At 35.0% G+C, this 16235-nt stretch overlaps 1 protein-coding gene across 1 annotated transcript; it reads right to left on the reverse strand.

Annotated features, from left to right (window-relative positions):
* Positions 1 to 13989: 13989 nt before the first annotated feature.
* Positions 13990 to 15045, reverse strand: LOC131240616 (uncharacterized). The gene is made up of 2 exons (XM_058238941.1): positions 14680 to 15045; positions 13990 to 14566 (listed from the first exon to the last, which is right to left on the reverse strand). The coding sequence occupies exons 1-2, from the start codon at positions 14787 to 14789 to the stop codon at positions 14344 to 14346; spliced, it is 333 nt and encodes a 110-aa protein (XP_058094924.1). The 5' UTR covers positions 14790 to 15045; the 3' UTR covers positions 13990 to 14343.
* Positions 15046 to 16235: the final 1190 nt, after the last annotated feature.

Here is a 16235-nt window from a genome sequence, read left to right on the forward strand (position 1 = left end):
TGTTCAATAATAGGGTCCCTAGCATAGGACATTTTCTCTTCCTAATCAATGGTAGGGTGTTAACCGATACTCTGGGAGAGCAGGAAGCTTGATACGCAGGCACTTTGAAATTATATATGCAGACTAACTCAAACTAAACTGACCAAATATTGTAATACAATGTACTAAGTCAGAGTTCTAAATTCAGGTTAATCGAACAAACCTAACCTCTAATCCATTGACACTTGTTTTTTTTTTTGTTAAATAAGACCATCTGAAAATTTCCATTTTTAGCCGTCCAATAAACATCCAATAACACGATAGGTAGATAATCAAACAAGAAACTTTTGGCTAATGATTCATCTAAAATCAGAACCCTTATTTGGACCGTTTACTTTGAATTAACTACAGACCTTGTATGTATTTTCTAAGTACCCGCGTATCATCCATCACACCCTACCCGAGTATCAAAACTTTTCTCCAAAGATGACGTGTGCATATAGTTTTGTCTATTTCAATGAAACAGATTAGGGTGCGACGTCACGGCTGAGCTCAGGATGTGTTAGGAATCACTTGGACTTTGACTGTGGCTACAGAGCAAGAGTACTGACGTGGCATGACCATTGAGGTGTTTTGCCCCCACTCAGTGACTCGTCCCAACTCGTTCGTCTTTGAGCTGAGTCGTGACTCAGCCATGTACTGGTCTTAGTCGACTCGGACGTGCCGGCAATCCATGATCTGAATTCGCATTCTTGTAAGAAACATGATGGCAAATTGACAATCTCAACTGACAATACTAGCCTTCAAACCCCAAAGAGCCATGTGGCAGAGAGCATGATCACGGCATCTGAATTTTCCACAATGCTCCTAGGAGACTCGTGGATCTATACACGAATGCGTGCGAGATCAGGACTTTTCATCAGGAAGGCCACATGGTAAATGAGATCACATGTAAGCAAGAAAATTAGTGGCTTTAGAAAAGGAGATTTTTTTATTTTTTTTATTTTTTTAAATCTATTTTTTTTTTATACTAGCTATGGGAGGGTGTGATGGATGAAAATGAGAAAAACTTTGATACTCAGCAAAATGGGATGGTTGATATGCAGGCACTTAGAAAGTGCAAATAATTAGAAATTTCTTGCGTGGCATTATACAATTCAAACTAAACTGTCCATGTTATGGTCCCTAGTTAGATCTATCATGAACGAAAGATTAAGCTTATTTGATCATCTGTATATGGAATCATAACAGATGAAAAACATCCGATGAATTTTTTTTTTTATGGGCTACACATGGCATCAACCTTTAGTGCAATGAAATGGATGGTTTGGATTGCTTCAATGGGCATTAGGTGGGGCCCACAAAGGTGTGGAGTAATACCATACCGACTCTTATGTTAGAGTTGTAAATGGCATTTATCTGACGTAGTTCAATGCTGAGGTGGGAGGGATTCGACCGTCGATTCATCATATATAGAAGTAGGTTTGATCCCCTCTCCACTCAAAACGGAGTTAAAGGATGCCCTATTGACCGAGCTCATAAGAGTGAGATTGGATTGGAAGATCAGACACGGCATTTCTTTTCCACAGCTTTGTCGTGGCATTAATGTCAGAATCTACAGGTATGACTGTGTCTGCTATTCAACATGACGAATCAAAATTCCTCAAGATAATGTTTGATATCAAGGCTTTCAATGATGTCAAATTGATTTTTTTAGCCCTTATCTGATCTCCCTAGCTCTTCTTTTAATATATATAGTTGTGGCAATGGCCATAGCCCATTATCTCAGAATTGATGTTTTTTTTTTTAGTATACCCACTAAAAAGGGCCGTTCTTCATAGATATTCCTACATTTTATTTGGACTCAGAAGTGCCCTTTGTTGTCAAGCTTTGATTGTCGATACGCATAACAGCTTTTTAAATGTATAAGAAATGAAATGATCGCTGTTTGCCATGGCTGGTGAGGATGCATGCATTATCTGAATTAAGGGAGGAAGGGCTACTTCTAGGCTTTTAAAATTGGTGCTGCCTTTAGTCATTAGGCTTCCAACTTTTATGAGCTCTGATAATAGTTGATGATGTGGCAGTTATATATACCTTGGGCCCTAATTGTTGTGTCACTCATGGATGGTGATTAATGTCCATCTCAGCCACCCAAAGGTATAGTATACAATGTTTGGTATCATGCCTATTTCTAAGGGTTAGAGTATAATAAAATAGCTAGACTATTACAGGTTAGTGATCTGTATGGCATGTTACCCATATATTTGCCTAGGGGTAGTTAGAATATTCATTGGAAGTAATGGATTGAGTGGAATCCTAGTTTTTAAGGATTTGTGGAAAGGGCTCATTGGTTCCAAGAATTGAATGGCATGATATACGCGTTGTGGATTGAGGATAGGTAAGGTAAGGTAAGGTGGTGTTTGTCTTCAAACAGGCAATCTCGGACCCAAATGAGTTCATTGTTGGGTGGGAATAAAACAGAATAAGGTAGATGATATTAATGACATGAGATCAAAGGATCAATCTTGCTACAAAGGTGTTAAACCATTTGAGCATGCGTTATTGGCATTCAACTAGCCTCGTTCCCACTTGCAAATTGTGATCTCGGGCCTTGTAAAATGATTGTAAGAATGCATTAGGCTTCACCTCCATGTTTGGTGTTTAGGTCCGTCATCCTAGATAATCTAATTGATTGCCACATAAATTAATTGCATAAGTTTAACATGATTTTATGCTTAAAATGATGAGACTTTCAACTGTGAGCATCAATTATCTATCTCATAGGGTTATGCTTGTCGCACTGGTTATCTCCTAAAATTAAATAAATCATACTCTCCTTTTATTCTATTAAGATCATGTTACCTTTCACTTTTAAAAGTGTCTTCAAGGTTACATTCTTGAAAAAGAAATTACCAACAAAAAAATGAAAGTATTATTGTTTGCTTTGAATTAAGTTTAATTAATGCACCTCTGAGTTAAGTTTGATTAATGCACCTGAGGATTCATGGTGGATTAGGGGCTACCACTAACGTTTCGAATTCCAAGCAAGAGTTTATAAGAAGCTGTCGACCAACTATTGCAGAGTGTTATGTCGTTACAGTTAATGACGCTTAAGAAGAAGTTAAGGCCATAAGAGTCTGTAAGTTAAAGTTACAATCGAGACATTATTTAGACCTTGAAAACATTTTTTGTCTCTAATCTTATGCGCGATTTTATTATATATCACATGTAAACACTAAAGGATAAATATTCTCTTTTGAAAATAAAAAGTTTATGTTGTCATGTGATCCAGATATGATTGATCTTAGTTCGTTAGTGAATAAATAACCTATATCAGTTAGAATTTAATCATTCTTATTTTCAATTAGTAGAATCTATGCATATGAATGAAAACATGAATATTGAGGAAAAGAGAAACTTAGCTAAGAAAATTCTCCAATGCTATGACACAAGGACCTTGAACATATCTTTTGTAAGAGGATAGAAATACTTGTTAAAGACAAAATTTGAAGTCTCCTTAGACTTTAAAGACTTCTTGGTTTGTGTATACTATAAGGTGAAGAAGATGAGAATAAAAAAATAGTGTACCACAAGGAGTACAAGTCTCTTAGAGATGATACATACAAATGTTAATTTGTAGTCAATTTCATGCAGCGTCGTAAAACAATAAAATACTTTATTACCTTTATAAATAGTTATTCTCGTTATGGTTATATATATTTAATTCTTGATAAGTCAAATGCTCTGGGTCTGCTTCTTTATTATTATTATTATTATTTTTTAATCTTGTGCTCTAAAATGAGCTACAAAAATAGATGGATGACATGGATATACAATACATATATCAAGGTGGTCCCCAATGGGAGGGCTGAACTATGTTGGGTGAGGGCGAGGTCGCATTTAATCTGCTCCCCAAATGGAGATGAGATGTGTCCTAGGTTGGAAGTTAGGTGGGGCCCACCATGGTGTTCGTGAAAATTTCACGGCACTAAAAATGAGGGAAATCTGAAGCTCAAGTGGGCCATGCAATAAAAAATAGTGTAAATTGTACGCCTAACATTAAAATATTCAGAGGGCTACAAAAGCTTTAGATCATGCTATTGTTTTTTATTCAGTTCATTACAGTGGAATGACATTATGAATTGTTTGGATTGTATATAAACATCATGGTATAGACCAAAAAGGTTTGAACGGGAGGCAACTCTTTTCCACTATTTCCAGTCATGTGGCTCACTTAAGTGTCGGATCGGGCTAAATTTTGGTCTCATGTCTTAACATGAGCTAAAAGAAAGGATGGATAGGTGGATTTCTCATAAACATTATTGTGGCCCACCTGTGGTGGGTTTGAACAGTAGGCAACTCCTTTCCACTATTTCTAGTCATGTGGCCCACTTGAGTATCTAATCTAATTGTATTTTGGTCATCCTTTTACGTTATCATACTTAGAACTAGAGTTATTGTTGTGATAGTTTCCTTATTTGCTTAAACCTCTATTTATTTATCGTAATGATAGTTTACTTATCTACCTCAACTTTTATTTATTCTTGAGTATGAGGTTTTCCATATACATTCCAACCTATTAGGATAAGAATAGATAACTCTGTACTTTAGTATTTAAGCAAAGTCATTGAAACTATGATTAGCTTCAGCTTGAGAGGGGTATAGCATGATAACAAAAACTTTGAGGTTAGACTATGTAGACCATTTGATCATTTGATTCTATTTCTTTGAATATGGATGGCTTCATTGAACTTTGAATAATGAGAGAGTTAATATATTTCATCTAATATTTCTTTTGAGCATCTCTAATTAAAGGTGAGCCCCACCATATATACGGTTCAGATCACAAAAAGATGACACTAATCCAGAGACTAAAGTCCGAACGCGTTTTCTATAGTAATGGGTCTAGCAAACCTCTTTAAATAAATCATCTTACCTTGAACAAAATGATTAGTTTAGTATCAATAGAAGGATAATAATCCAATAACTTAGATTTTAAAAGCATATGAAATATTGATTATGATTGGATGATGTTAATTACCATCTGTTTTGAATTTGAACTTAGGACAACCTTATTTTCAATCCTCTATTTCCTATCAATCAATCAAATAATTTAGATGGGTGGTTCTCATGGGTTTTTACTGCAATAGAAGCTTAAGTGATTCAATGATCATATCCCTCATCCCAAGCCTCTAAACCAAAGAGTTCTAAGTCATCTTCCTTAAAATTAACAATCTAATAAGGATTCTAATCTCCACCTTAAATATGTGTTTGAACATGTACATTTTTTAAATATTAGACTAAACCTCTATAGGCATACAATTATCTAAATCATTTAGAAGACCCATCTAGGTGAGTTCTCTAGGAAATACAATTTTTCATTACTTGTATGAGATTTAACCAACCCCATATCACATTGATTACCTCAAATGAGCACTATATGCAAGGTTGTTGATCTTGAAGCTAGAACCATAATAAAGCATCGGTATATTAATCGAGGGAGCAAAAGCGAGTTAATTGAAACACGGGAGAACATTAATCAAGCTTACCAAAAAGCTACTATAAAAGAGGCTCAATCCGATAAGTAAGTTTTCAAGTGTAAGAAACTACACTCTTTCCTTATATAGGATTGAGAGTAAGAGTTTGTGACCAAAACTTGACTAGGTTCTTCTGTAAGACTTTGGCTCTTGTGTATGGCCTAAATATAGGTTCTTGTGTAGGACGTTAGCTCTTATGAATGACATAAATCCTAGGTTCTTGTGTAGGATATTGGCTCTTATATAGGGCCTAAATCAAGTCCTTGTATAGGACACTAGACATAGGTGTGTATGTTTTAGTCTCCGTGGAAGCCTTCAGCGGGAGTAAACTTAGGTCCTTGGACTAGGACTGTGGTTATTGGTTAGTTTATAAAAAACTAATTAAAATCTCTTACGGGAGCTTCCTACAGGAGTGTATGTCAGTAAGTTCTTATATAAAATTGAGATTTGTGGCGAGCTTATAAAAAATTACATAAAGTCTCTTGTGGAAGTCATTCCTTGTGTATAATTATAAAGGTTAGAGGTTAACCTGATTTAAAACCTCCGATAATAAAATCCGGTACACATGGGCTGAGTGCGTTTACTGAGAGTAAAGTAGGGAAACCGAACCACCATACATACTTGTGTTTGCGATTATCATTTGCGCACTTGTTTAATTATAATTATGTGATTGAATGTTTAATTATTTGTATGCATGATTAGATAACTACTAGGACTTGATAGTTAGCACATCCCACACACACACACATGTATACTATCAATTTATAAATTAGTTGCTTAATTAGTGTATTATTTGTAATCTATGCAATTAGACCCTCTATTGGCTTAGAAGTCTTAAAGTAATTGATTTTCTTAACTTAATTTGCATATTAGCTTAAGTAGACAATTGCGATTTAAATATATATATATATATATATATATATATATATATATATATATATATATATATATATATAAATTTTTATATATATATATATATATATATATATTGTATCCTAATCAACCCCCTCTTCCACCATAGGCGAATTTTCAACTTTTTGATCCATAGATTTGAACATCTATTTTGTAAGTAAAAAAAGTTATTTTATGGTCGAAAATATGAATTATGCCAATGGCAATTACAATTTCATGAGGTGATTTATTCTTTTTATTTTAAGAAAAATGTTATTGATTTTATATATAAGGTCAATGGGAGTAATTCGTGTTCTCAGTATTCGATATTGATGATATTTTGCTAGTAAGTAATAGTAAATAAATAATGCACGATGTGAAGAGATTTTTTTATAGAACTTCAAGAAGGATGATCTTAGTGATACATCATTTGTCACTAGTGTAGGAATACATCATGATATATAGATCAATAGATGCTTTAGAATTATTTTAAGTTTTTAAGTTGACGAAAAGATTCAAAATAAATACGACATTCAGAATTGTGCATAAACAAGGCTCTTATTGTTATTGTCAATAAGTTTAGCCTCCCACAATATCCTAAGAATGATCTTGAAAGGAAATTAATGCAAGATATTCCACATTCATTTGTAGTGAAAAGTATTATGTGTGTGTAGGTTTGCACTCGGCCTAATATATCCAATGTAATTGGATTGCTGGAGAGATACTTGGTAAATTAAAAAATGGACCATTGAGAATAGAAAAGAAGATAATGCAATATTTATAAAGGTACCTATATACAAATGGACTAATCGGTTAGAACTGGTTAAAATTTCATACTTAGACTATACTTAGACTATGCCAGTGAAGGTCTTAGGTGATATGGCTACCAAATTTTATCTTAGATGTTTAAATTATATATTCTGTTACAAAGCTGTTGAGAATTTATTTTGAAAACACTATCATAATATTTCTTTTCAAGAATAACAAAAGTTCATCTAATGGCCTGTTTAATTTTTCTACTTCTCCGTAAATGGATGGTAAATAGGCAATTATTACTATTTTAGCTTGTTTGAAAATGGGGTTGTATTTCTACCTTGAAAACCAGTTCAAAAAAATTAACTTAAAATTGTGGGCCCCACTGTAATATATAGGGCATATCTACGCCCTCCATCGGTTTTACCGAAACATTTTGGGGTGTGAGTCAAAAAATTGCCTCGAAAGGTTTTTAACAATAAGCATTCAATTACGACTGTTTGCTATGGTGTGGTTCACTCGAGTTTTGGATCTACCTCATGTTTGGGCTCATGTCCTAAAATCAGATAGCATAATAGATGAACGGTGTGGAGAAGCCATGCGCATCACGATGGGCCCCACATTTATTTGGCATTAGTCCTCAGTTTTAGTGTTCAAAAGCATGTGTCAACATCAGCCTTGGGAGTGATGTTGTAATTACCTAGGTAACTAATTATTACCTATTTACAAAGCATTTACATGATATTTAAAAAATCAAACATGCCCTAAGTCCAAGTATATAAATGTAGATATTTTTATATTGTGAATAAGAAGATTCAAGATCATCTAATGTTTGTGGAGCTTATCAACCTACCAATTAAAGGCTTACCTCCCTAGTCATTTAGAGAATTGCCAAATAGTATGAGAACAACTAACAATATAGATATATTCGGTTAGTTGGAGAATATAAATATTAAATATGTGCACATTTCAAAGACAATTGATAATTTAGTTTTATAGCATTGTGGTTTTATTTCTTTTTATAATTTTATGCACATGATAAAAATAAATGAATATAATAATTTAATTTGAAGCATGAGGCATTTCTTGGTATAAATGATATAACCACTTGGAAATCATTTATATGGTCACAATCAGCGAGTTTTCCATACAGGCACTCAAGCTATCAAGGTCCATGTTGTTAAGAGTGCTTATATTTGTTAACATGCCTGGTTTAACTTCCACAAACAGTGACAACTGCTACGGTCTCATATCAATAATACCAATAGATTAGATTATTCAAAATATCACTTATGATCCATTAAAAATATTTAGTATAATTTTGAGCTTGTAAAGTAAATACTAAATATATCCAATCCTTTGTATACATGATGCACCATGTACATACAAGGGTCTATATGAATCAAAGTTATGTCTGCTCAACCAAATCTAATTTTATGACCATCACATTTGACATTCTAGTCAGTTTACTTTGAGTCTATGTATGTCATGTCTATAATACCCGAGTGCCTGCACAGCAAGTGTCATGCTAACTCCTACTAGAAAAGGTGACCTCTTGACTGACAAGCTCATTGGCCCAATTTTTCGACTATAAATGACAACGAGAATTGAGAGGCCCACCTTGTGAAAGGAATGGATCTATCACATGCATGCCATGCTGGCACAGGTGGAGGTCTTGAGCCTAGATTTCGCAAATGGGCTTATGTAAGTGTTTCATTTGCATCTAGTCCATTGATTAAAGTTACTGGCATGGGCCAAGCGGCAATGGAGAGATTCATATCCTTTTACGTTATTATACTTAAAACTAGAGTTATTGTTGTGATAGTTTCCTTATTTGCCTAAACCTCTATTTAGTTATTATAGTGATAGTTTTTCTATCTACATCATCTTCTATTTATCCTCCTCAGGTAAGAGGTTTTTCTTATACATTCCAACCTATTAGTACACGGATGGATAACTCTGGACTTTAGTATTAAAACTAAGTAATTAAAACCATGATTGGCTTCACCTTAAGAGGGGTATAGCATGGTAAAAGAAACTATGAGGTTGGACTCTTTAAACCATTTGATCATTTGACTCTTTTCTTTGAATACGGATGGCTTCATTAAACTTTAAATGATTAGATAGTTAATATATTTCATCTAAGATTTCTTTTGAGTTATCTCAAATTGAAGATGAGCCCCACCATATATATGGTTGGGATCATAAAAAGATGACACCAATCTAGAGACTAAAGCCTGAATGTTTTCTATATTAATGGGTCTAGCAAACTTTTTAAGTAAATCATCTTATCTTGAGCAAAAGGATTAGTATCAATGGAAGGATACTAATCCAATAACTTTGATTTTAAAAGTATATAAAATGTTGACTGGGATTGAATGACGTTAACCATCTATTTTGAATTTGAACATAGGACAACTTTATTTTCAATAGTCCATTTCCTATCCATCAGTCAGATTATTAGGATTAATGTGAGTTTCATACCCGCTCAATCATCTAAGTGAATTTAAAGGGACACGTGTATGGTCAATGAAACACCATTACTTACGAAACAGTGGTGAATTATCAACCTAGCGAGTTTCCCAAGTAGTAGAGTCCAAGGGGTAAATGAAACAGTATGTCGTCACACCAAACGAACATCCAGCTGAGCAGGACAGAAGCGACAAACCCGATAGCAAAAATCAACCAAGCAAAGACAATCAAATCCCCCAACTCCTTTGCCAAAAGAAGAAACCTTACAGCGAGGTATATTCCCCCATCACTATCCACAAATAGATGCCCTCCCAAAGAAACTGGACCGTCCATCATGATGATCAAAGTGGTCCAACTGTCCTTGATAATATTACAAAAAAAAAAAAAAAAACCTAGGGAAAAGAGCATGTGAAGGGTAGGACAAATCACAAGAACCCAACAAGTAAAACGAAATAAGGCCATCAACCATTTACAATGTTACATGTCACGAAAAAGGAGGGTTTTAGGATAAAACCCCTTCAGTCATATGTCCCCACACAAGCTGTCAAAGGAGCATTCAAAGGAATAAATAACACTAGTTTGAATGGGACGTGCATTGACTAGTCGGTTTTTTTGACTGGAAATCATAACACTAACCACCTTCTAACTTGGTTTTGTAAGCATTACAAGAATAAAGAAGAAAAAACCACAACTAACATTAGAAAAAGAACATAAATGAGAGAGGAGAAGAAGAAGAAGAAGAAGAAGCGATTTAAATATATATATATATATATATTGTATCCTAATCAACCCCCTCTTCCACCATAGGCGAATTTTCAACTTTTTGATCCATAGATTTGAACATCTATTTTGTAAGTAAAAAAAGTTATTTTATGGTCGAAAATATGAATTATGCCAATGGCAATTACAATTTCATGAGGTGATTTATTCTTTTTATTTTAAGAAAAATGTTATTGATTTTATATATAAGGTCAATGGGAGTAATTCGTGTTCTCAGTATTCGATATTGATGATATTTTGCTAGTAAGTAATAGTAAATAAATAATGCACGATGTGAAGAGATTTTTTTATAGAACTTCAAGAAGGATGATCTTAGTGATACATCATTTGTCACTAGTGTAGGAATACATCATGATATATAGATCAATAGATGCTTTAGAATTATTTTAAGTTTTTAAGTTGACGAAAAGATTCAAAATAAATACGACATTCAGAATTGTGCATAAACAAGGCTCTTATTGTTATTGTCAATAAGTTTAGCCTCCCACAATATCCTAAGAATGATCTTGAAAGGAAATTAATGCAAGATATTCCACATTCATTTGTAGTGAAAAGTATTATGTGTGTGTAGGTTTGCACTCGGCCTAATATATCCAATGTAATTGGATTGCTGGAGAGATACTTGGTAAATTAAAAAATGGACCATTGAGAATAGAAAAGAAGATAATGCAATATTTATAAAGGTACCTATATACAAATGGACTAATCGGTTAGAACTGGTTAAAATTTCATACTTAGACTATACTTAGACTATGCCAGTGAAGGTCTTAGGTGATATGGCTACAAAATTTTATCTTAGATGTTTAAATTATATATTCTGTTACAAAGCTGTTGAGAATTTATTTTGAAAACACTATCATAATATTTCTTTTCAAGAATAACAAAAGTTCATCTAATGGCCTGTTTAATTTTTCTACTTCTCTGTAAATGGATGGTAAATAGGCAATTATTACTATTTTAGCTTGTTTGAAAATGGGGTTGTATTTCTACCTTGAAAACCAGTTCAAAAAAATTAACTTAAAATTGTGGGCCCCACTGTAATATATAGGGCATATCTACGCCGTCCATCGGTTTTACCGAAACATTTTGGGGTGTGAGTCAAAAAATTGCCTCGAAAGGTTTTTAACAATAAGCATTCAATTACGACTGTTTGCTATGGTGTGGTTCACTCGAGTTTTGGATCTACCTCATGTTTGGGCTCATGTCCTAAAATCAGATAGCATAATAGATGAACGGTGTGGAGAAGCCATGCGCATCATGATGGGCCCCACAATTATTTGGCATTGGTCCTCAGTTTTAGTGTTCAAAAGCATGTGTCAACATCAGCCTTGGGAGTGATGTTGTAATTACCTAGGTAACTAATTATTACCTATTTACAAAGCATTTACATGATATTTAAAAAATCAAACACGCCCTAAGTCCAAGTATATAAATGTAGATATTTTTATATTGTGAATAAGAAGATTCAAGATCATCTAATGTTTGTGGAGCTTATCAACCTACCAATTAAAGGCTTACCTCCCTAGTCATTTAGAGAATTGCCAAATAGTATGAGAACAACTAACAATATAGATATATTCGGTTAGTTGGAGAATATAAATATTAAATATGTGCACATTTCAAAGACAATTGATAATTTAGTTTTATAGCATTGTGGTTTTATTTCTTTTTATAATTTTATGCACATGATAAAAATAAATGAATATAATAATTTAATTTGAAGCATGAGGCATTTCTTGGTATAAATGATATAACCACTTGGAAATCATTTATATGGTCACAATCAGCGAGTTTTCCATACAGGCACTCAAGCTATCAAGGTCCATGTTGTTAAGAGTGCTTATATTTGTTAACATGCCTGGTTTAACTTCCACAAACAGTGACAACTGCTACGGTCTCATATCAATAATACCAATAGATTAGATTATTCAAAATATCACTTATGATCCATTAAAAATATTTAGTATAATTTTGAGCTTGTAAAGTAAATACTAAATATATCCAATCCTTTGTATACATGATGCACCATGTACATACAAGGGTCTATATGAATCAAAGTTATGTCTGCTCAACCAAATCTAATTTTATGACCATCACATTTGACATTCTAGTCAGTTTACTTTGAATCTATGTATGTCATGTCTATAATACCCGAGTGCCTGCACAGCAAGTGTCATGCTAACTCCTACTAGAAAAGGTGACCTCTTGACTGACAAGCTCATTGGCCCAATTTTTCGACTATAAATGACAACGAGAATTGAGAGGCCCACCTTATGAAAGGAATGGATCTATCACATGCATGCCATGCTGGCACAGGTGGAGGTCTTGAGCCTAGATTTCGCAAATGGGCTTATGTAAGTGTTTCATTTGCATCTAGTCCATTGATTAAAGTTACTGGCATGGGCCAAGCGGCAATGGAGAGATTGATATCCTTTTACGCTATTATACTTAAAACTAGAGTTATTGTTGTGATAGTTTCCTTATTTGCCTAAACCTCTATTTAGTTATTATAGTGATAGTTTTTCTATCTACATCATCTTCTATTTATCCTCCTCAGGTAAGAGGTTTTTCTTATACATTCCAACCTATTAGTACACGGATGGATAACTCTGGACTTTAGTATTAAAACTAAGTAATTAAAACCATGATTGGCTTCACCTTAAGAGGGGTATAGCATGGTAAAAGAAACTATGAGGTTGGACTCTTTAAACCATTTGATCATTTGACTCTTTTCTTTGAATACAGATGGCTTCATTAAACTTTAAATGATTAGATAGTTAATATATTTCATCTAAGATTTCTTTTGAGTTATCTCAAATTGAAGATGAGCCCCACCATATATATGGTTGGGATCATAAAAAGATGACACCAATCTAGAGACTAAAGCCTGAATGTTTTCTATATTAATGGGTCTAGCAAACTTTTTAAGTAAATCATCTTATCGTGAGCAAAAGGATTAGTATCAATGGAAGGATACTAATCCAATAACTTTGATTTTAAAAGTATATAAAATGTTGACTGGGATTGAATGATGTTAACCATCTATTTTGAATTTGAACATAGGACAACTTTATTTTCAATAGTCCATTTCCTATCCATCAGTCAGATTATTAGGATTAATGTGAGTTTCATACCCGCTCAATCATCTAAGTGAATTTAAAGGGACACGTGTATGGTCAATGAAACACCATTACTTACGAAACAGTGGTGAATTATCAACCTAGCGAGTTTCCCAAGTAGTAGAGTCCAAGGGGTAAATGAAACAGTATGTCGTCACACCAAACGAACATCCAGCTGAGCAGGACAGAAGCGACAAACCCGATAGCAAAAATCAACCAAGCAAAGACAATCAAATCCCCCAACTCCTTTGCCAAAAGAAGAAACCTTACAGCGAGGTATATTCCCCCATCACTATCCACAAATAGATGCCCTCCCAAAGAAACTGGACCGACCATCATGATGATCAAAGTGGTCCAACTGTCCTTGATAATATTAGAAAAAAAAAAAAAAAAAAAAAAAAAACCTAGGGAAAAGAGCATGTGAAGGGTAGGACAAATCACAAGAACCCAACAAGTAAAACGAAATAAGGCCATCAACCATTTACAATGTTACATGTCACGAAAAAGGAGGGTTTTAGGATAAAACCCCTTCAGTCATATGTCCCCACACAAGCTGTCAAAGGAGCATTCAAAGGAATAAATAACACTAGTTTGAATGGGACGTGCATTGACTAGTCGGTTTTTTTGACTGGAAATCATAACACTAACCACCTTCTAACTTGGTTTTGTAAGCATTACAAGAATAAAGAAGAAAAAACCACAACTAACATTAGAAAAAGAACATAAATGAGAGAGAAGAAGAAGAAGAAGAAGAAGAAGAAGAAGGTTAAAAAGAGAAGAAGAATAAGGTAAAAGAGAGAAGATAATTACTAAGTAGATGAAGAAGAGCAATCGAATTTATAGTGCTTGTCGACGGCGATCGACACATCCCAGGTGCAACTAAGTCCCTTGGGTATTATTACAAGATCGCCCGCTCCAAATTCGACGAACTCAGCGGAGCCTTTTGGGTATGCCCTGACCTTCCCTTTGAGTAGATAACAAGTCTCTTCCGCGTCGAATTTGAGTGGAAACTTCCCTGGAGGACATCCCCACCTTAACAACAAGGACCACAACAACAACAACAACAACAACAACAACAACACGTTGTTAGTAATGTGGATTTACTTACAACTGAAAGAGAAAAATAACAACCACCAAGAACTTACTTTGGCCATGACTTAATACCCAATTCGGATAATCGTGATTGAGATGGATTCCGTTCCACAATAATACTAAGATTCCCTTCTTGGTTGTCGCTGCTGGACTCTGCCGCCATTAAAGAAGCAGAAAGAGGAGGTGAAGAAGATGGTAGTGTAAGAAATAAAGAGATTGGTGTTTTTGGTGCCTCTCTCTTTAATATATCTAGTTGTTGGGTTGTAGAGGAAGAGGGAATCTTTCTCTACTGTAGTAGAGTTGTAGAGGGAGAAAAAGTTCTTTGATAGTTTCATATACTCACTCAGTGCGTGAGAAATAGTTTCATATCTCGTGATAGGAGTTGGAGATATTGAAGCTTCCTCTGAAACGATATTTTGATTTGACAAAGTAGCGATGAGGATAAGGGTATGGTTTGCATTGAATTATCTGATCGGGGAGATTTTGTATGCGAGAAATTGCCGATATGGTGAGGTTTACGGAGCGTACATGAGTTGTCCCGTCTGGTCAAAGAGTTGACTGGAATTATCCGAGATATGTGGCCAACGTGGCAGGCATGGATTGGGTTGTTTGGTTTGACGGTTTGACCATGACGTTGATGATATTTTATTTTAAAAGATGCCGACATCCGAGTCGTCCATCACCGGGCCTTTCTTTTGTCTCCATTCGGTATACTTTATTGAGACTCGAGAGGGACGGTAGAGAAATCCCCTCGTGCAGTGAAGCGGATTGCGTGGTGTGAAACACACCACCGACCTCAGTCGTGTGTTGACGTCACCAAATTCTGTGGGCCCACCACGATGTATTGATTATATCCGTACCGTCCATCATTTTTGCGAGATCATTTTAGGGGCAAAAGGCAAAATTGTGGAAGATCCAGAGCTCAAGTAGACCACACCAGGTAAAGCAAGGGGACAATGACAACCACCTTTGAAACCGTACTAAGGCCCACCATAATATTTATCGGCCATCCATCCTCTTTGTAAGGTCACCCAGACATGGATGAAGGGAAAACACAAATATATGCTTCATCCAAAAACTCATGTGCCTCTTTAAATACTTTTCAATGGCAGGTGTTCAATCCCTCCTAATTTATGTGGTGTGGTCCAGTTAGAGCTTTGGATGGCCTCAGTTTTATCACTTTTTATAAAATAATATTGAAAAATGGATGGAAGGTGTAGATATAACACATACATCATGGGTGGGACCCACAGAACTTTGACGTCAATTACCACTCATGTCGGTGCACACCAGTCAATCCGCTCCTCGGGAAGGGTTCAACGGGTCGGTGAGGGAAGCGGATTGACTGGTGTACCACACATAGCCATCCAGCTGGTGCGTTGGCGTCACCAAGTTGTGGGTGCCATCGTAAGCTTTGTGTTATATCCAAACCGTCCATCCATTTAGCCAGCTCGTGGTTAATCTTTAGCCTAAAAATAACAAAGATGTAAACGTTAAGTTGACTACACTGTAAAAAGTTGTGGGGGATTGAACGTATACCATTGAAACCCTTTTGGGGTCACAAAAGGTTTGGATCAAATGATATTTGTTTCTACTCTTCATCCGGAGA

Source organism: Magnolia sinica, chromosome 3, assembly GCF_029962835.1.
Source record: "Magnolia sinica isolate HGM2019 chromosome 3, MsV1, whole genome shotgun sequence".
NCBI lineage: Eukaryota > Viridiplantae > Streptophyta > Magnoliopsida > Magnoliales > Magnoliaceae > Magnolia > Magnolia sinica.